This window comes from Ursus arctos, unplaced genomic scaffold (assembly GCF_023065955.2).
Source record: "Ursus arctos isolate Adak ecotype North America unplaced genomic scaffold, UrsArc2.0 scaffold_36, whole genome shotgun sequence".
NCBI lineage: Eukaryota > Metazoa > Chordata > Mammalia > Carnivora > Ursidae > Ursus > Ursus arctos.
This window is the reverse complement of record NW_026623050.1, coordinates 15,768,788-15,789,483: the sequence shown is the minus strand read 5'-3', so window position 1 is coordinate 15,789,483 and position 20,696 is coordinate 15,768,788. Positions and strand designations below refer to the sequence as shown.

Genomic DNA, 20,696 nt, shown 5'->3' with positions numbered 1-20,696 from the left:
ACTATAACTCCATTATTGTCCTACCATCTTTGGTGTCCCATTTATAATTGGTTATACATTACGTATGGACTTGGGATATAAGATAATCAAAATCCAACAATCATTTAAAACATCCCCAAAACCTATTCTGTGCCAAATTTCATCCATTATCATAACTATTTTCGTATTTCTTGGTTAACTTCTTTCTCTGTTCTACATACCAACTAGGGGGAAATATGTGTAGCTTGGAGAAACCCAGATGGGATCATGTGCTATGAAATAAGACCATTTCCCACAGGCAAAGAGCTAAATCCTCTAAAGTATTAGTTATCTGATAAGTTTTGCCAAAGGAAACGAACATTTGAAACCTAACCCAACATTTAACTCCTTCAGGAGAAGTCCATTTCTTTGAGAATCCGTTCTTTATTTTTACCTGTGGTTCCAGAAGTATAAATGTATAAGGCAGGAGTGGAAAAAGTGACTTCAGACCTCCACGACTCTGGAATAGCTTCCGTGGACACTTCATCTACTTTGTCTAGTAAAGAGTCGACTCCATCCGTGTTAGAAGTTCTGCTCACATAATAGATGGACGTGTTATCTTTTTTCAGGCTTGGCAGTACTTCTTCAACAGCGTCTTGTAGCTCTTAATAAGGAAAAAAAATCGAAGTGAATTATATTAGTCCCCTAAAGTTCTATTAGTGCAATAGGCTTTTTATTAATTTTGTTTTCAGCATATTTTTTTGCTGAAATGCATAGACATGACACATGGTGCTTACAGTTACACAATTTTACACTAGGAATTGGCTAGATTTGAAAATTTCACAAGAGTCCAAGATTTGAGGGAAGGCTGGGTATTAATGGTTTCCTAGCAGCAGACGGTTGGTTGAAAATTTCCAAACAAACAAATTGACACGTGGTTAAAAACCAAGATATAGGGGCGCCTGGGTAGCGCAGTCGTTAAAGCGTCTGCCTTCGGCTCAGGGCGTGATCCTGGTGATCCGGGATCGAGTCCCACATCAGGCTCTTCCGCTATGGGCCTGCTTCTTCCTCTCCCACTCCCCCTGCTGTGTTCCCTCTCTCGCTGGCTGTCTCTCTGTCACATAAATAAATAAAATCTTTAAAAAAAAAAAAAAAAAACCAAGATATATAAGCGCATAACTTATATGCATGTCTGGTATACTTCTCAAAATACTCCAGAAATGAAGTTGGGTATTCCCAATATATGTGCCCCAGTGATGAAAAAGAACAAAAGAAAAATTTAAGGTGGGAGACAAGACACAAAAGCAGGGCGGCCAATCTAACTAACAATGATGATAGAAGCCAACTTTATATACACACATACATATGTATTTTTTAACACATCAGGAACAAAGAGTTCCCTTAGGAAAGTTCAGCTCATCTGAGAAAGAAGCTCCAAACTTCATAAGCACATTTTCTGTTCTGAGAAAAAACAGGATCGCTTACCATGTTTTTCAAACTGTGGGTTATAATATAGTGGATTGTGAAAATCATTTGAAATGACCGACATTTTAAAAAATTAAAATAGAATGGAACGCATTTTCAGAGTATATCATATATAGTAAGAGGTAAGTATTATTTTTTTTAAAAAGTTTGTGTCACTTATGTGGGTGTGTGGGTACTGAGTCACAAACAAATGTATTTTTCTACGGTAGGCCGACATCAAAAAATTTAAAAGGCACTGGTTTCATGTTTGCTGCTTGATTTCTGTGCCCTTGAATCATAAGATGAGATGGCCTTTAAGCTTACTTGTCTCGAATGTGTGATAACCGACCTGAATATATTTATTCTTAATAGGAAGGTGACCCAATACCCCAGGGAATTACCTTGGGGAGGCCATCCCTAATTCATCTTATAAGCTTTGTTTTTCAGATGTTTGCGTATGATGTCTCCATCCAAACAAGAAATACCATCTGAACAGATGTATTTTTAAAAAATTTAAAACATTTAACCAGAAGACTCATGCACCTGGTAAACATAAATCAAATAGTACAAAAGAGTTTATAATGAAACCCAACAGTTCCATTCCCCTTCCCCTTCCCCTTTCACAACTAAACCTGCCACCTAGAGGCCATCACGTCCAAGTTTTAAAAATCTGTTTCTTCTAACGATCACCTCTCTTATCACCAAATAATGTGCTTTTCCTGCTACCTCTCAACCTATCAATTTTGATCCCCACCCTTGTTCTTCCCCATCCACTCCCAACAGTCACTATCCCCACTTGATGCTGTCTAGTATAGACATATATAATATTAAGGTTAATAGTATTTACATCTCTATCCCCACTTGATGCTGTCTAGTATAGACATATATAATATTAAGGTTAATAGTATTTACATCTTTTCTGAGACTGTAATTCCATCTTCCCGGCTTTGTTTATGGGTTGGCTCTAGACCTGAGCACCAATGACCAGCGCCAACAACGTTATGGCCATGTAAATATTATTCACTGCAGAGTAACACACTATAATCGCATTTCCTCTTGTGAAGAGTTTTCTCTTTGAGTTTCTATTGGCTGTCATCCTTTAAGATTCTATTTGCTTCAATTGTTTTCCACCTTCGCCAGATTAGATTGCTCTCTAGTCCTTTAACACTTCAGAATATTAACCCTAAAATATTCCTGATATAAAAACTGGAATGGTAACACCGCATCCCTTGCCACTGCCTTGGTTCAGGTCCTCATTATTTCCTACCATGACCTTCCCAGTAGCCTCCAGACCAACCTCCTTGCCTCTAACCTCTCCCTGCTTCCAACTTAACAGCTACATTATGGTTTCTTGTTACTGCCCTGCTTAAAATCTTTCAATGGCTGTTAATCCCTTGCGATAGAGTCTACTCTCCTTACGCAGCATGCGAGGTCCTGAGCTCATTCGCAGTTTAACCCCTGGGGACTTTTCTGATGTCATCTCCTAGTACCGTCTCTTATCCCTTTTCTTCTAACCACACTGATCTATGTGAGCTGACTGTGCCCACACTCTCATATCTCATGACCTTTGTCCAGATGGTTTCATCTGCTTTGAGTGCCGTCTTCCACCCTGATGACCTGGAAAACTCCAGCTCACCCTTCAAGACTCAGCCTTGGTGACACAGAGCTCTGTTTCCTTCCCTTCCCCTGCAAAATGGGGTGCTCCCACAGGGGCCTGCATATACTTCTGTCAGAGTATTAGCACACAGTGCAACTTGCTTGTTCTTTTTGTCCTCTATTAGTGAAAAAGTTGAGATTAAGGATCAGTAATTAAGAAATCTCCTCCCTCTCTACCTCCCCTGAAGCTATATACTCAAATACTGTGTTGTAAGTTACCTGGGTTAGTCTTTCCTCTCTGCCTCCTTCTTTCCCAACACTTATCCAACATCTATTTAAAGAGTGCTCCCTAGGTGCCAGGCATGGTTCTAAGCACTGGATATAACAGTAACCAAAACAGATACTGTCCTCGTTTCTGTAGAGTCTAATGGGGGAGGAAATGAAGCAATCATCCATTAAAGTAAGGTGTCCTAGGTGTGACAACAGGAGATACGGTGTTTTGGGAAGGGCACAAAGACAACCCAGAGGCTGTATCATCTAAGTGGAGACCTGAAAGATGAACAGGAGTTGGCAAGTTGAAGACCAACTGAGATGGACTGAGCCTGCTTTTAGCAGAGGGAAAAGCTTATGCAAAGGCCCAGAGGCAAACAGCATGTTGTCAAAGTAACTAAAAGAGGCTAATGTTGACTGGGGGAAAGAAGGCTGGAGGAAGAGGCTATAATGCAGGGAGGGACCAAGTCCCTGGTGTAAGTCAGGACAAATGGATTGTAGGCAAGGCCATGATACATTTTTCAGCATGAAATTTACATTCCATTTTTTAAAAAAGATAAAAGAAAACGTAGTTAAGCAGGTGTCATGCTAGATCACAGTTCAAGCAATTCGGCATCATGCGTCTTCTAGTGCATTCATGTTCCTACCCAGCTCTCTGTAGGCATTTAGTTTGTGATACCTTTTGTAGAAGTCATTTCATCTTGAAGGGAAGGCCACTGACCCTGCCCAACACAATTTCCCTACATGTCCTCTGGGCTGCTGGTGTAGAATTTGCATTTGGGCATCGACTTGAGGTTCCAGTGACTCACCAACCATATTAGGATACACCTCATGTGTCCAATGGTACCAGCCTTTCTTCCTTTAAACTAGAGATGTTGGTATAAACACTGAAATTTGAAAGGAAATTCTGGATTTCTATTAACTACCTATTTGATATTTAGTGTCTTTCCTTAAGCCCTTTTTAAACACAACTGGACCCTCATGTTTTCTCCTTCCAAAATTTTGTGTAGTCTATGTGTTAATTCTTACTGTAAAGTCTGCTTACTTAAAAGTAGCAATCAACCAGGACACATAAGCTTTACTTGGCACAGGCTGAGCTCCTGGAAACTCCCTGTTGTGAGATTTACATGCAGGAGCGCACTTGGTAATGACATCTGTCCGGTTGCAAGGGAAGCAGACTAGATAGAAGGCAAGATTGAACAGTGATGCCGCCACACAGTGACCTCGCTCAACTGACTCTCTGATCCCATTGGGACTCTGGGCCTGGGATGGCCCTTCAGGATTGTCTCAAACCAAGGGAAGTGGGCTGAACCTCCATCCCTGCCCATGAACCAGTCATTGGATGCAGGCTGGGGGTGGTAGCCCTTGACCTTGGGCAAGGTGGCTCTCTTTAAGCAAGGGCGAGTCCTGGAGAGGGTCTTGGCTGAGAGCTTCAACTGCCAATGCTCCCAGCAGCTGAGGAATGAGCACCTCAGTCCTGAAGGGAGGATTTGGGTAGTCCATCACAGCACCCACTACACCTTGCACCCTTACTGAAAACAAAGCCTTAATGTTTCCATTTGTATAGTAGCTCTACATACATCACATCACATAATTTTCACTAGAACCCTGTGATACTGAAACAGTCATCCTGTTTCTACAAAGACAGAAGCTCAGTGAGCCTCTGTATGGAAGGATACATACAAAATAAACAGAAATTTATTGGGTTTATGGGATTCCTGCTGCATCCTTATACTAGCCGTTCAGGTTCAAGTTTTGAAAGAGTGCCTTCCTTTTTAGAAGATGCTGTCTGCTTGACCTTCTTCTCTGTTCTTGTTAAACAAAGCATTTGGATCTATCTCCAAAGGGTAATATTGACAATCTCTTATTTATCTTCTTTGAAAAGCGTAACCTTGAGCTTTATTGAACCTTGGATGTGAAAAACAGCATTCACAGGAAGCGGTCTGAATGGTGTAGAGTAAATCTGTTGGTTCCTCATTAGTCTAGGTTTAAGTTGTGGATTGAAATAGAACCTCAGAGAAAGCAGTGCATACTTGAGTGAGGGAATATTGAGTGATTACATTTTCCCTCCCTTCCTTAAAATCTATCTTGTTAAAAAAAAAAAAAAAGAAATCAAGGTAGCATACGAAGTTTCCCTTCCTTCCTCCTTTCCTTCCTCCCACCCTCCCTCCCTCCTTTCCTTTTTTCCTTCCTTCCTTTCTTTTTTTTGAATAAGGGAAGAAGAGAAATTTATGAACCCATGGGCCCATTCCTAGAAAGCAGGGAGACAGTGCAGGTGGTGAGCTGAAGCAATCTTCATCACCAAGGTGGCAAGATGCTTCTGGCTAACCCTGCGGCTTTCTGATAGGAAAGGCATTCAATCTAGCAGCTTATTCTGCTAACTTGATTGTATCATTGAATGGGTATCCGACTGAGTTAAATAAAACACCCCAGAAGTGTTTATCAATAAAGCAGGATCTGAAAAGGAGGCAGTGAAAGGAAATGTGTTTTGATCAAAATCTCAGGATGATTGTGAAATGGCTGGTAGGTGGACAAGTCAGGATTGAGGGCTTATCTTTTCTACACTCAAAAAGGCAACTGAAACACAAACTGGTTCTTAACAGTCTTTGGAGACAGTCTGAAAGCAGTTTTGCAAATGCTATTTGTAACTGTGATTTTTGCATTTTTAACACCGGCAGTTTGGAATTATAGCATTTAACACCTTACTGTCCGGTCTGTACATGTACACGATATGTGTTAGAGCACTCTGCAGATAGAGGCGTGCATTCATCCCTGCCCCTTCCCAAACAGAACAAATCACCCTGACGTCAGAAAGATGTGTAATCAAGGTTAAATCCCGCCCGGAATAAGTCAATCTTTAACAGGGAAATACATACTCATCTTACCTTGATCCACTTATATAGTTTCTTAATATTATTTTTCGTTTCTCTTAAAGTTCTTATGGGAACGCTTGCTTTCTAAAAAGCTCTGGAATCAAGGGTTATTCTTTGTCATGAGTTTACTTGGTCATATCAGGACTTTCATAATTGTTATCATTTGGTATCCATAAGCAACCCTGTCACCTCTCTACCAACTATCAACTTCCCTATTTTCCATCAGAGGCTGTGGGAAGATCCTTTTCAAATACTGGCCACTTAAACTCAACGTGCAGAATAATCTGAACCCTATCCTTCTTCGGTTTCAACAACATTAACACCTGATTTAAAGTGGCTTTTGTTTTCACCCCCTTCATTCGCTCCTTGTTTCTAAAGAAAAAGAACTGTTAGTGTCCCCAAATACACTAGCAAAGTGCTAATTTATTTTGAATGGAGATGTACAACCCCTCTTGCAACCTTTAGTTAAAAGCAGGGTAAGAAGAAAAATTTTAGAGATCCTCTTTAAGCTAGTTCTCTGTTTAGACCACAGGTTTTTTGGGATCCCAGACTTTGAGTACATAACTCATTTGATGCCTAGGTTTTTGTTCTCCGCCATCCTATGCACAGTCCTGAAAGGGGCTACTATGGTCCCAGCCCATCCTATGCTCATGACCAGCTTCCTCTCTGGCAATGAGACCTCAGGAGAGCGCTCTGCCAGAGGTAAACTGGGAGGTGAACAAGTCTGGTTGGGTGAAGCTGGGCTTGGGGGAGATTGATCTAAATTATTTTCTCAAACCAGGATATATTTAACTTTTTTACATCATTTTTCATGTCCTCATGCCTGACCCAATGGTTCTCATGCTTCAGAGAAGAAAGCCTGTCACGACCAACCAGAATAATGAAATTCATTAATCTGACAAACATTTGTTGAGTGACTACTATGTGCTAGGTATTACTAGGGCCTTCCTCAAAGATATATGAGAGAATTCTAGCCTTTGAGACAAAGTGCACTGAGACAACTCATCTAAGTTATTCCTTGTGCAGCCCTGCAGAGAAAGGAGAGGAGTGAAGATAAGAGTATCTGTATGCCTCGATCCTTGACTAAAGTTGGCATTGGAAAATCATCTCCCTCCACGGAAGTGAGGCCACTGCTGTTGGCCATTCTTTGAATTCTCTGAGTCCATATTTTCTCTACAGTAGAGTCCCTAAAAAATTACCATTATTTAAGTCCAGCCTGCTGTTGTCCTCACATAGTAAAACCCTAATAAAGCATCTGTGTTATGAACCTGATGAAGCTGGGCTCCTCTTGCCTGGAATGCCGTCTCCCCGACTGCACTTGCCAAGCTCAGTTGTAAATGCCCCCAGAAGCGTTCACCCTCTGCTAACCGCCCCCCCCAAGCACTTAGTAGCTCTCTCAGCAGACTTATCGTACTTTTTACATCTTCCTGGATGTCACAGTCATTTGTGTATATGGCTTAGTTCTTTTACTGGACTGTAAGATCCTTGAGATAATTCATCTTCTTTTCTCCCTGTCCTATCAAGGCAACTAGCTTGTACCTTGTGAGGATGACCTAAATGTTTCTTGATGTCAAATTAAATTGTTGGTCCACCTGCTTTTCTCAACCTGACTTCAAGTTTGTATGACAAGAGGTCTGCTTGGCCCTGACACGAGTTTTATAATGAAATGCTCCACCATTGCAACGATGTAACACTTTTGAAAGTTACTGAAAGCATTTTCCTTCATCCCATTGTTCAAAGGAGGTCCGATTTTATTTTTTGCAAACTTGCAAAACCAGGTCAAAAGTAATCTGGAAAATTTTATAATTTCTCTGGATCTCAGTCTTTCAATAGATAGTAGCTTTAACTGTTATTAAAGCCTGTGAAAGAGTAGTACCTATGGGAGCTTGCATGGTTATGTTGAGCTATGCAGTGTAGACCTGGCCAGTGAGCTGGTGGAGACCCAGCATTAACCTTCCAGTAGAAGAGCTGGTTTAGCGATGATCTGAATGTTAGCATAAATGGCAACAAAGCAAACTTACTATTTTGTTTTCCTATCTTACTGCATGTTTTCTATCAAACTTACTGCATGTTTTCCTATCTTACCCATATTCTATGTTTGGGAAGTTCCTTGAAAAACTACCAGCCCAGGGGCGCCTGGGTGGCTCAGTCATTAAGCGTCTGCCTTCGGCTCAGGGCATGATCCCGGCGTTCTGGGATCGAGCCTCACATCAGGCTCCTCCGCTATGAGCCTGCTTCTTCCTCTCCCATTCCCCCTGCTTGTGTTCCCTCTCTTGCTGGCTGTCTCTATCTCTGTCGAATAAATAAATAAAATCTTTAAAAAAAAAGAAAAAGAAAAACTACCAGCCCAAAATGCTGGTTTCTATCAACGACAAAATCGATATGGGATCAAATAGCTGAAGACAACTTCTCCATGTAATTACTTACATCATACCCTTCTATGGAGAAAGACCCTGAAATGTACTATAGAGAGAGCGCCATATTCTCTAAAGCATTAACTGGGTCCTGAAATTCCTGACAGGGTGAAGCCCTGTGAAGCTTTACGAAGATTCACCAAAATTCATGGCAACTGGATCAATCCTCATGATAAATGCCACTGTGCTGGTCTTTTGCAAAGACTCCAGAATCTGACAGCTAGTTGGAATTCAAGGACTCTTACTAGTCCACAAGCCTTAAGGCTGAAGTTCAAAGTACAGAATCAAGCCCTGTTGAACTGTAGCCACTCCACATTTCTAAGACATCACACTTTTATGTATTATGTTCAGGTGGTGTAGTGGAATAAGTGCATTGGAAGTGAAAAAACCAAACCAAACCAAACCAAACCAAAACAAAACATGTGGGTTCTGTCCCCAGCTCTCTGTTGCTAACCAGCCATGTGACTCTGGGCAATTTATATCACCCTTCAGGGCCTCTGTTTGTTCAATCATATAAAACAAGCAGAAACTAGACTTTTTCAAAGCCTCGTCCTCAGACCATTTGCTTTAAAATCATCTGGGAGGTGGGATGGGACTTGCTATAAAAATTCACATTACTGGGTCCTGCCACAGTGTTACTGATACAGTGCTTTTGGGGGATGGGGCTTAGGAATCTGTTTTTTAAAATAAGCTTCCCGGGTGATTCTTATGCACATTAAAGTTTCTTTTCTAAACGTTTTTATTGAAGGATAACACTCATTAAAGTTAGAGATTATAGGATTAGAATTTCTCTCAGGTTCCTTCCAACTTTAAAGAATTCTAGGGGCACCTGGGTGTCTCACGTGATTGGGCATCTTGACTCTTGGTTTTGACTCAGGCCCTGATCTCAGGGTCCTGAGATCAAGGCCCACGTTGGGCTCTGTGTTCAGCGGGGAGTCTGCTTGAAGATTCTCTCCCTCTGCCCCTCCCCCACTTCCTCCCTCTCCCTGTCCCTCTCTCTCTCTCAAATAAATAAATCTTAAAGAAAATAATTCTAAGAAGCAGTCCATTCAACACATTTACACAAAGGCACCTTTGCTAAGCAGTCAGCTTTGGACTCCATGTTATCTCCTTTGCAGGTCAGAGTGTAATTCTGCATGGCACGCAATGGTTTCTTAGAGATTTGGAAAAATGGATGGTTTCCAAATGTGTGGCCTCTCTCAAAGGTCAGTTTACTGCCGGGATGCTGTTAGGTCCACTGGAAAGTCTGGTTCAAATTGGATGTGAGTGTCCAAATTTCATGTACTCTCCACAAACACCGACCTAAACATAATTATGCTTAATGACAGGGGACTGTTGCCTGAGTGGGGAAGGAGATACCTGGTTGTGCTTCTGACTTGATTACAGAACCAATTTCTGCTGTCCCTGACCTCCCTCACAGGGAGCCTGATATACTATGCAGGTAAACAGTATTTAAATACCCTCCTCGAGTGGTAAATAGATCCCTGTGATAATAACTTCCTTTGGAACCAAAAGATCAAGTAATAGGTTTAAGTCTTCCAGTTGCTAAGAGGTTAAGTTGTCTCTTTTCTCAGGCAACTAGAAATCGTTGGGAATTTTCTTGAAGGGACCATCCCTTTTACCTAACTTGGCAGTCTTTAAGTTGACCCCCTGTTTTTAAACATTTATACAAAGCCTTCATTTTTTGGATTCTTTTATGCCACATGAAGCAGGTGGGTAAGTTTCTTGGTTTCCCGCAAGTGAACAGACATCTTTCTGTGACACTAGGCAAGATGCTTAGCTTGTCTCAGTTTCCTTAGTTGTAAAGTGTTGGGGGAGAGCAGAGGATGCTTAATCCATTCCAGCTCTAGCACTGTCTCAGTGTGTAGAAGGCAGCATGATGTGGGGGGATTCATGGGCTTTGACGTCAAGCTGGATGGACCTGGGCTGGAATTTTAAGCTTCTGTTTTCTCAACTGTCTAACAGGGGTAATGACATGTTATCTCTCAGGGTAATAAAAGCGCTCAGCATAGGGGTTGGCACAGAAAAGCATTTCAGAAAGGCAAGGCTTCCTGGCTTCCTTTTTCTTCCTGTCTTTCAGCTCATATCTGGTTGGGCCTCCCCTTACTGACAGAGTGAGAAGCAACTCCCAGTCCGTAGTCCCCCTCTAGGAAAGAAATCCCACATTCCTGTGCGTAACAGGTTCTGGGTTTCTTCCTGGGCACCGCACCACTGGAGCATGAAGTTACTGTTTCAGGTCTTGTTAAGGTGTGGCAAGAGGCAGCTGCAGAACGGAAGGTCAGTTTGGCTACCGATCTAATGGAGGCTGACAAGGGCACAGCAGCAGGTCCCTAAAATCTTCTTGGGGAGCAGGTGGGGTAACCTTCTCTCTGCCAGTGAGAATCTAGAAACGCTTACAGCATTTGAGAGCTGGAAGCAGCCATGAAGACCCTCTATTAGAGGAGGAAACCAAGGGACAGGGAGGGAAAGTGACTTTCTCATGATCACATAGCCAATCATCAAACAGCAGACATGAGAACATTCTGGATCCTATGGAGTTCACACTCAAGACTCTGCATCTTAACGCAAATATTGTGAATATCGGTTAAGAGCTCGGATTCTGGAGGTAGATAGCTCTGGTTAACCCCTCTCCTCCCAGCTCTGTGACCTGGGGCACGAGGCGTCACCTCTCTGGTCTCAGTGGTCTCATCTACAAAGCCAGCTAGTAAACCCTATCTGTTGTTAGGATTAAAGGCAACACTAGTGCTTAACACAGTGCCTGGCACCGCTTCCACAACGGGTTGTTCTAATGGTCATTAGCGTTTTGGGGAAGGGTTGCCATCCCCTTCCTCTACACTTCCAGTTCAGATCTGAACTGCCCTTTCCAACCCTCTACTCTACACCAAGCAGTGGCGAGTCTGTCACGGTGCGGAGGAGCCCACTGCCAGGGCCGGCGCTCTCCGGAGCTCACCTGGCGAGGCCAATAGCACCTTCGCGCCGCAGCATTGGAAGCAGTGCAACAGGGACTTCGCGCGGATATTGCAGTTGAGGCACGCCATGGCACAGCCCAGTTTCACCAGCCCCAGCCACAGCCACACGTAGGCTGGTTCGTTGCCCATGAAGATCGCCACGCAGTCTCCCTGGCGCAGGCCCAAGCGGTCCCGCAGCGCCCGCGCCACTTGGTTGCTGCGCCGGTCCACCTGCGCGTAGGTGAGCGTCTCGTCGCGGAAAAGCAGGAAGGGCTTGTGCGGGATCTGGCGCGCTTTCTCCAGAAAGGCGTGCAGGATGGTGCGCACCGGCCGCCTCTGCTGGTAGCCCCGAATCCGCCGGGCCACGCCGGCCAGCCGCAGGAAGTAATGCACGTCCTGGAACAGGTAGGGGCAGCAGAGGTTCACCAGCAGCGGCAGGAGCAGCAGCCCCGCCAGGGCCGTGTAGATGGCGGGCAGCATGACGGTGGCGGGGCCCTCTGTCCCCGCGAGGACAGTGGGTGCGCTCCGGGCGTGCAGCGCGGCGGCGGGGAGGGCTCCGGGCGGACGGCAGGCGGGCGGCGCGGGGGCGCGCGGCGAGGCTGGGGCGACCGCCGGGCGCCTGGGCTGTCGGCACCAGTGCGGGCTCTCGGGCGCGTGGAGCGGTGTGTGGACTGCCGGGGTGCCAGGCGGGAGCGGCCGGCTGAGCCCGCCCCCTTGTGGGTGTGCAGCCACCTGCGCGCCCGGCCCTGCTAGAGGTGCTCCTTGGGCAGGGAAGGCGGCTTGGCTGCCCGCCCGGGTCTCGGCGGCCGCTCGGCGTGAGGCAGGGGGTCTGTCTTGCGACGGAAGTACTTTACACCTCGGAGCCCCAGTTTCCCGGTCAGGATGGTGATGACAAGACGCACTTAGCGGACGTTGAGAAGATTAGAGGAGATAATGTAGGCGTAGGGTTATGTATGGCTATCACCAGCGGAGTGCCTTACAGAAATGACTTAGTATCAGTAAAGCGCCTGATAAATGTGAGAGAGTCTGGTTATTAATTAGTAATGGGTACCAGGTGCCACTGCCACATCGGATTCCCACCTGTCCCGTCCTGGTCCCAGAGGCTTCCACCTCGTCTCTCTTTGTTTTTCAGATTTGCACCCCCCTTCCCCCCAAGTCCAGTTGCCGGCTCTGGCGAGGATTTCAGGGTTGAACAGAAGCACCAGCGGTAGTCACCTCCATCTCATCCCAGTCCCCAGCCTGTGGGTAAGGACAGGACACTGGTAGGAGCCGGCCCCGGCCGGCCCAGCCGCTCCAGATTGGGCAAGCTCTGGCGATATTAGACTTTTGTTTGTTTGCTTCTTTGACTTTTAATATTTTGTTCTAAGTGATTTTTCTCTCTTGTATGTTGAAGATTTTCCACTAGTGTTAGCCTGATTCAACAGACATTTACTAAAGGCTTCTATCGAAGAACATTACAACACAGAGGACATTAAGTAAACATTCGAATTTCTCAAAAAGGCATTTTGGGTTTTTTTTTAGTGTGATCCTCTCTTTTAATTTCACTCAGTGCTGCTTCTATAAAGTGAATACTTGCTGCTTGCTACTGAAGAGGGCCAGGATCTAAGCAAAGCAGTGTTCTTTCTTCCCCTCCTGTCTTCCTGTGTTCATCATCTTATTCTTACCGGACAGCCACAGGTAAATGAATGCCTGCACCTGCCGGACACTCTGCAAGGGGCTTCCTTGTGACATAGTTTTCTGGAGCCTCACATCTTCTAAAGGGCGCACTTTCGTGCTATATACAGATAGGAAAGGGACACGTAGGTAAATTAAGAGAGCTAGTAAGTGACTCATGAATTTTGAAACTGGTAGCTGTTTGGGCCCCCGGGGGCCCTCTCTTAGCAACCACCTTTCCCTGCGCTCTTATTGCCTAGGTTTCTATCCATGTTCTTTTCAGCAATCTTCTTTTCTTTCCTTTTTCACAATCTCCCCCCCTCCTCTGCTCCATTTCTTTCTTTCTTTTTCTTTCTTTCTTTCTTTCTTTCTTTCTTTCTTTCTTTCTTTCTTTCTTTCTTTCTTGCCCCCTCTTTTTATTCATGGGACCTGCTCAAGGAACCCTTCCTTGTTTTTTCCTGAATGTTTCATGGCAGATCCCACTACCCTTGAGTGACTGGTTGCATCATTTCTCTGGGAATGGGTTGGGGGCCTTGGTGATCCCTGAGGAAATGGCTGTAGTATTAATCAAAGGAGGGGTCGTGACAGAAACCATTCTTGTGGGCACCTTTTCTGTCATGTTGAAGCTGCACATGGAGAGCTCTCCCTTGACATCCCAATGCCACCCCTGTCCCTTTATGGCTGGTCACTTCAGTAGCCTCCCAGACCTCTCTTGTCGGGCCTTTGAATAGCTACTTTCCAGAGTGCTAGATTATGCAAATTCTCCCTTTCTTCTCTCTTAGTCACAGGATCACTTTAGGCTCCTGCGTCAGCAGTTTTTCAGTTGCAAGTGAAAGAAGACAAGACTCAAACTAGCTTCTGTAGAAATAGGAATTTAAGCAGCAACCGCAGAGTCCAGGGGGTAGGACAGACTTCGAACGAGCCTTCATCGGTGGCTCAAATGCTAGCACCTGGACCCCATTTCCCTTCCACCATTTCTTTGCTCCGCCTCCTCCGCTCTTATGTAGGCTCTCCCTCGTCATCCAAAGATGCCTGCCGACCAGCCCCTTAGGGTTGCGTGCTTCCCACGTCAACTTCAGACAGAAATACAAGAATCTTTTTCTTAGTTCTTATTTAAAGAAAAAAAAATCTCTGATTGGCTTATGGACCCGCCCATCCCCAGAGCAGTCTTTGTGGCCTGGGGAACAGAAATGTTGATTGCTCTAAGCCAATCAAGGCTCACCCATGGAGCTGGGGTAGAGTTAATCCTACAAATCTTGGAACTCTTCTTCCCAATTATTCTAGCTTCAAGCCTGGACTCCACCTTGCACTCCACCACCCAGCTAATAGCCTTCCTGGAAGTGCTGCTATCATCTTTTATCTCCATTGCTTCGTCATCATCTTCAGTGGCTCCCTATTTGCTTTCCATCTTCTTCGGTTATAGAAGAACCTCATGCTTGACTGTCCCTGGGCTGGAGCTGACCGCATGCTCTGGGTCCTGCCTGGAACCAGGCAGGGGGTAGAGATCAGTAACTTAGCACATTGGTTACTCCTTCTAGGAACGTCTGCTGGGAAGCTCTGGTTCATAAATGAAGTTCAGACTTTATTTTCTGACTCTTATTTTCTGACTTTCTTTTCTTTTTTTTTTTTTTTTTGTTTTTTTTTTTTTGTTTGTTTGTTTTTAGATTTTATTTATTTTATTAACAGAGAGAGAGACAGCCAGCGAGAGAGGGAACACAAGCAGGGGGAGTGGGAGAGGAAGAAGCAGGCTCACAGCAGAGGAGCCTGATGTGGGGCTCGATCCCATAACGCCGGGATCACGCCCTGAGCCGAAGGCAGACGCTTAACCGCTGTGCCACCCAGGCGCCCCTTGACTTTATTTTCTGAATCGGACTTGAACTTTCACTGCACTCGATAAATATTTATTGAGTTTCCGCTATAAGCAGAACATCACCAGGCACTAAATATTTTAAAGTGGACCAAAACTTAATTCTGATTATTCCTTTTCAAAAACACTTTATTTTAGCAAATCTGGTCTACAACTCCCCCTCTCCCCACCAAAAAAAAAAAAAAAATGGCTTGCACATTCCTCTCTATAGCTTTGTTTTGGCTTCTTTCAAACACCCCTGAACTTTCCCCTCTAAATCCTAACTCTCCTTTTAGGCAGCAGTTCATAGATCTCTGGATTTCTGAGTCCGGTAGCATTTCAAAACAAGGTTAAGAACCCCAAATAAAATACCAACTTTTACATTTTTCTAGTAAAAACAGCTCCCTGCCCACCAACTATAGTCTGTTTTTATTATTATTTCATAAAAGAATGACTTCTTAAGCACTAAAAAGGAAAGTATAACTGAACCAGACACTTAGAAATGGGTTCATTTTACATTATGTATATTTTGCCACAGAAATATATGAAACAGGGAAAAACACACACAAAAAGGAGAGTTCAGACCTTTTCAAGAAAGGATGACGATAATGCACCAACATATAAAAAAGATAGAAATTAAAATATTTTTGAATATAGGAAGATACTTTTATTTGGTTTATCATATCATATACAAACTGTTTCTATGCAAGTTCATCCATTTGGAAATATAAATTCAACAGTGAAGCATGAAGTAGAACCAGATCTTGGGCTTTGATAAAACAGGATTGTTTTAGCCCTGAGACCTCAAACCCAGAGCCTCTCTACCCTATTGCCCTTAGTAAGGCTGCCCACCCCCCACCTCTCCCATGGCCCCTACACCCACTGAGCTTGCCTGCTACCTGCCCTGGGATCTACATTTTCAAGTCTAGTCCTTTCATGGCCAGGCACTTGAGTGCAGCCTCCTAGACACCTTGTTTCCTTAGATTTTGTGCCCAGAATGTTAGGTCACCTCAAAGGATGCTGTCTTCTGTCCTATTCCAAGACACTGCTGGAGGAAGTCAGGGGATAGATATGATTCCTGAGAGTGCATGTTGGCACCTTCTTGCCTTGATCAGGACTTCTCTGCTGCTTCACTCCCATGCATCTCTGCTGGTGTCCTGGAGAAGGCCTCTCAGCGGCAGTTCTCCAAAAGCCCCCAAACCCAAACCCTCTTACATTGTTGGTGGGATTGCAAGATGGTACAGCCATTCTGGAAAACAGTATGGAGGTTCCTCAAGACGTTAAAAATAGAGCTACCCTACAACCCAGCAATTGCACTAGTAGGTATTTACCCCAAAGATATAGACGTAGTGAAAAGAAGGGGCACATGCACCCCAATGTTTATAGCAGCAATGTCCACAAGAGCCAAACTGTGGAAGGAGCCCAGATGCCTTTTAACAGATGAATGGATAAAGAAGATGTGATATATATATATATATATCAGAATATTACTCAGCCATGAGAAAGGATGAGTACCTACCATTTGCATTGACATGGATGGAGCTGGAGGGGATTATGCTAAACGAAATAAGTCAAGCAGACAAACACAATTATCATGGGGTTTCACTTATATGTGGAACATAAGGAATAGAACTGAGGACCATAGGGGAGGGAGGGAAAACTGAATGGGAAGAAATCAGAGGGGGAGACAAACCATGAGAGACTCTGGACTCCAGGAACCAAACTGAGGGTTCCAGAAAGGAGTGGGGTGGGGGGATGGGGTAACCAGGTGTTGGGTATTAAAGAGGGCATGTGTGGTGATGAGCACTGGGTGTTATATGCAACGAATGAATCTTTGAATACTACATCAAAAACTAAAACAAAAACAAAAATAAAAACAAAACAGACAAACAAAAAACAAAGTCCCGAAACCCAACCTCAACTGCTCTTTCAAAGTGGGTGGTCTCCCCTCCTACTTTACGGAGCTGAAGTAGCCCACTGGTTGTGAAACTAAGTGGGCATCACAATTACCCAGAAAGCATGCTAAAATACAGCTTGCCAAATTCCTTTTTTATTTTTTTTTCAGCTTGGTAAATTTCTGATTCAATAAGTCTTGGGTGGGGCCAAAGGATTCACATTTTGAAGACGTTCCCAGAAAATGCCGATGCTGCTGGTCCAGGGATTACACTTTGAAAACCACATATTTAGCCCAGTTGTTTCCCAAGTGCTCAGCAGAGCCCCAGGACTGCTGAAGAGTCACTGAGGAGAATTCTTCGCTGAGCCTGGGAAAGGGGTTCTGGAATCTACCCTACCTCATCAGAGCAGTTCCACCTATGTCTCTTTTACTTATTGGACTTCCATGTAGACCTCACATGAGCCAAGTTTTCCAAAACATTTTCTTTTAAATCCTGTAGCCCATGAGGATCTATCTCTTATCCTGAACTTAGAAACCCACCACACAGCTTGGCTTTTGATTTTGTGTCTGTTAGTTTTGCCTTTCCCAAATAGAATTCAGCTCTCCAGAATGAAGTCATGGAAAAGAGCATGAGACTTGAAGTCAGAGGACCTAGGTTCAAGTCCTTATCCATCACATATTGGCTGACATATTGGCTGACACAACTCACTTAATGTTACCAGAAAATGCTGATGCTGGTACCTTGTGTTAATTTTGTGGGCCTTGAGGTACTGAACGCATAGGGGCTATAGTTGGCAAAGATGTGTAAGTTATGAAGCCTGCCATTTTGTGACATTACTTAGTACAAATACGAATTTTGTGATTGGCTTATTCAATGGCTTATGAGAAGGTTTGTCTCCAACTGTGTTGTCTTCCATGAATCAATCACATTTCTTGAAACAAGGGGTGCCTACTATCCTGAGGAATAACCAGCCTGGATGGCATTTGGGTACGGGTGTACGGGATGTGTAGGTATTCGGAGAGGGAAATGGTAAGAGGTCAGTGGGGATGGCATATGCTGAGATTGGCCCTTCTTTTGGAGAAGCAAAGGAGAGGAGAGACGGGGGACAATGGGTTGTTGGTATCAGACGCGAGGGAGCAGGGCTCCCCCTCTTCTTTTTTTGGCATCCCGGTTGTGCTTACTAACTACACAACCAAGACAAAATACAATGTGAAAAAAAGGTGTTTGTGTTCCCTAGTCCTAACCAGAATGCCTTTGATTTGGGGTGAAACTCTAACTGAGGAAAAAGTCCTCGTGAAATGATTAGTGCTTCTAGTGATGGTATGTGTGCTTCACAAGACTTTTTCCTGCTTATTGGACAGCCCTCTCTCCTTTCAGCATCCCATTACAAGCCACAACTCCCCTTTCCAGTCACTCTTCTCCGTCCCTGGATGTGTTGGTTAATTCTTTACTTTTTGGTTCCTTTGCTCTTATTTTACCTTCTCTTGAATTATCTTCTTGTCCAGTTCTTTTCTTTCTTTCTTTCTTTTTTTTAAATTGAAGTATAGTTGACACGCCATGTTTTTATTAGTTTCAGGTGTATCTTCTTGTCTGATTCTTAAATGTTAAAGTTTTTAGGGTTGTATCTTCACCTTTCTTCTGTCTTTCTCTATAGGTGGTCTCCCTGGTTCCTGTTGATGTTGAAGACTCCCCAGTCTCAGTGTGCAGCCCTAATCTCTCTCCTGAGTGCCGGATGTCATTTGATAATGGCACACAGAACACCTCCGGATGAATTCATTTCTTCAATCACTCATTTATTAATTTATTCAATTAGCATTTATTGAAAGTGTACTAGATACATACTACTTTACAGGGAAAAAGGCAGGGCGGATATTATTCTCATTTTCAGATGAGTGAATTAAGATTCAGGGAAGTCACCCAATATGCTGAAGGTCATACACAGCAAGTAAGTTAATTGTGGAGCAGGGACTATACCTGTTTTTCAATTCATAGTTAGGTGTCATGGGTGAATGATGCATCCTCCTCCATCCCCGTCCCCCAATATTTACTCAGTAGTGCCGCAGCATCTGTGAACATGACCCTATTTGGGAAAAGGATCTTTCAGATGTAATTAACTTAAGGATCTTGAGATGAGATCACCTGCACTAGCATGGGCCTTAAATCCAATGACAAGTGTCTCTAGAAGAGAAAGGAAGGGAGGAAGAGACACGGAGGAGAGGGGGATGTGAAAATGGAGGCAGAGATGGGAGTGATGCCTCTGTAACCCAAGGAATGCCAAAGATTGTGGGCAGCCACTGGGTGACAGAGAGGGCTAGAAAGGATTCTCTCCCAGATCCTTCAGGAGGAACCAGTCCTGCCCACCTTGGTTCTGAACTTCTCTCCTCCAGAACTGTGAGAGAATAAATTTCTGTTGTCTTAGCCAATGAGTTTGTGGTAATTTGTCACAGTAGCCCTATATACTAAGCCACATTGTGTTTCGCCTAAATTAGGATTCTTACCTCAGGACTGGGCAGCACAGTGGGTCCAAAAGTCCAGCAGTTGACAAAAGAGAAAAAAGATCTGAAGTAAGCCCTATTGAGTTTACTGGAACAATAAGAATCCTCATGTAATAGGCCTCACGGAAAGTAAAATTGTGGTCTGGGAGTCTGGTTTCCCACGCAGTCTGGGGTCATTTTATTGACCCCAGAATCTAAAACTCATAGATCATTTGCTATCATGGTGATTCAACTCTACTCTCTCCCCGTTTTGTAGTTCCGGCCACAATTTCCCCCCTTAGTTCTGTAAATTATTTCTCCTGCCTGTCGCATGGGGATTCTGTTTAAAATCATGACTTCTGTTGCCTAATGACATGTGATTACTTCCTTCTCCTTGCACATCTTTCACCACTGGCTCCCTTCTTGCTCAAATTATATTCCCAATTTTCTAGCTCATATTCTTGAGTAGATCTGGTAGCCCAAACAAATTGCCCATAAACACGACTATATAGAATTCTTAAATATCCAGGGTCTTCTCTCCAGCCTATAGATTACTGCAGTCAAGTAAGGTGCACAGTCCTGGTCCAATTAGCTGTGTGTATTTGGGGATACACGTGGAGGTGGGAATAGAGAGGGGGATGGAGTCTCCTCATTCAATCCATAAACATGGTCACTGTACTTAAGTCTTACTCACTAGTAGATACTTGGCATTTTTCCTCTAAAGGGACTATGGGCACGGCAAAACACATTAATTAGCTTGTCTTATCTTTCTCTTCTGTTTATTTCAAATTGTCATGTCTCCATTGAGTTCTTCTGGCTACTACATACAGCAGTTGTGGAAAATTAACTTCTTTGAACTAATCAATTGTAATTCATAATTTAGCGTTTACTTACATGGCAAGATTATTTGTGTAGATTCAGGTTTTTGTCTGATGTCACAGTCCTTCTGCCTGAAGAGCTTCCTCTAACATTTCTTGAATTGTAGATATCATAACAATAAATTATTTCAGCTTTAGTTTTTCTGAAAAAGTCTTTAGTTAAGCTTCATTTTTGAATGGTATTTTCCCTGGGTAAAGAATGCTGGAATGACAGTTTTATTCTCTGGTACTTTCAAGATGCTGCTTTCTTGTCTTCTGGCTTGCATTGTTTCTGACTGCTGTAATTCCTAACTCTGTTTCTTTGTATGTAGTTTATTATTTTTTTCTGGATAGCTTCAAGATTTTCTCTTTATTTTTTGTTTTCAGCAGTTAGACTAGGGGTGTGTAGAGGGTTTGTTTAATTTATCCCGTCTGGGATTCTATGAAC

The 20,696-nt window shown here is 43.7% G+C and overlaps 1 protein-coding gene and 1 long non-coding RNA gene across 2 annotated transcripts in view; one reads left to right on the top strand and one right to left on the bottom strand.

Annotated features, from left to right (window-relative positions):
- Nucleotides 1-12,101, bottom strand: part of SLC27A2 (solute carrier family 27 member 2) — a 46,107-nt gene extending 34,006 nt beyond the window's left edge. Inside the window, exons 1-2 of the mRNA XM_048219119.2 lie at nt 11,526-12,101; nt 413-622 (exon numbers count right to left, since the gene is read on the bottom strand). Of these exons, the coding sequence (XP_048075076.1) occupies nt 413-622; nt 11,526-12,003 (688 nt within the window). The 5' untranslated portion in view covers nt 12,004-12,101. The remainder of the gene's footprint in view (nt 1-412; nt 623-11,525) is intronic.
- Nucleotides 8,047-20,126, top strand: LOC113269736 (uncharacterized). The gene is made up of 3 exons (XR_003321559.4): nt 8,047-11,928; nt 12,656-12,768; nt 18,572-20,126. It is a non-coding gene; the product is annotated as an uncharacterized LOC113269736 (long non-coding RNA).
- Nucleotides 20,127-20,696: the final 570 nt, after the last annotated feature.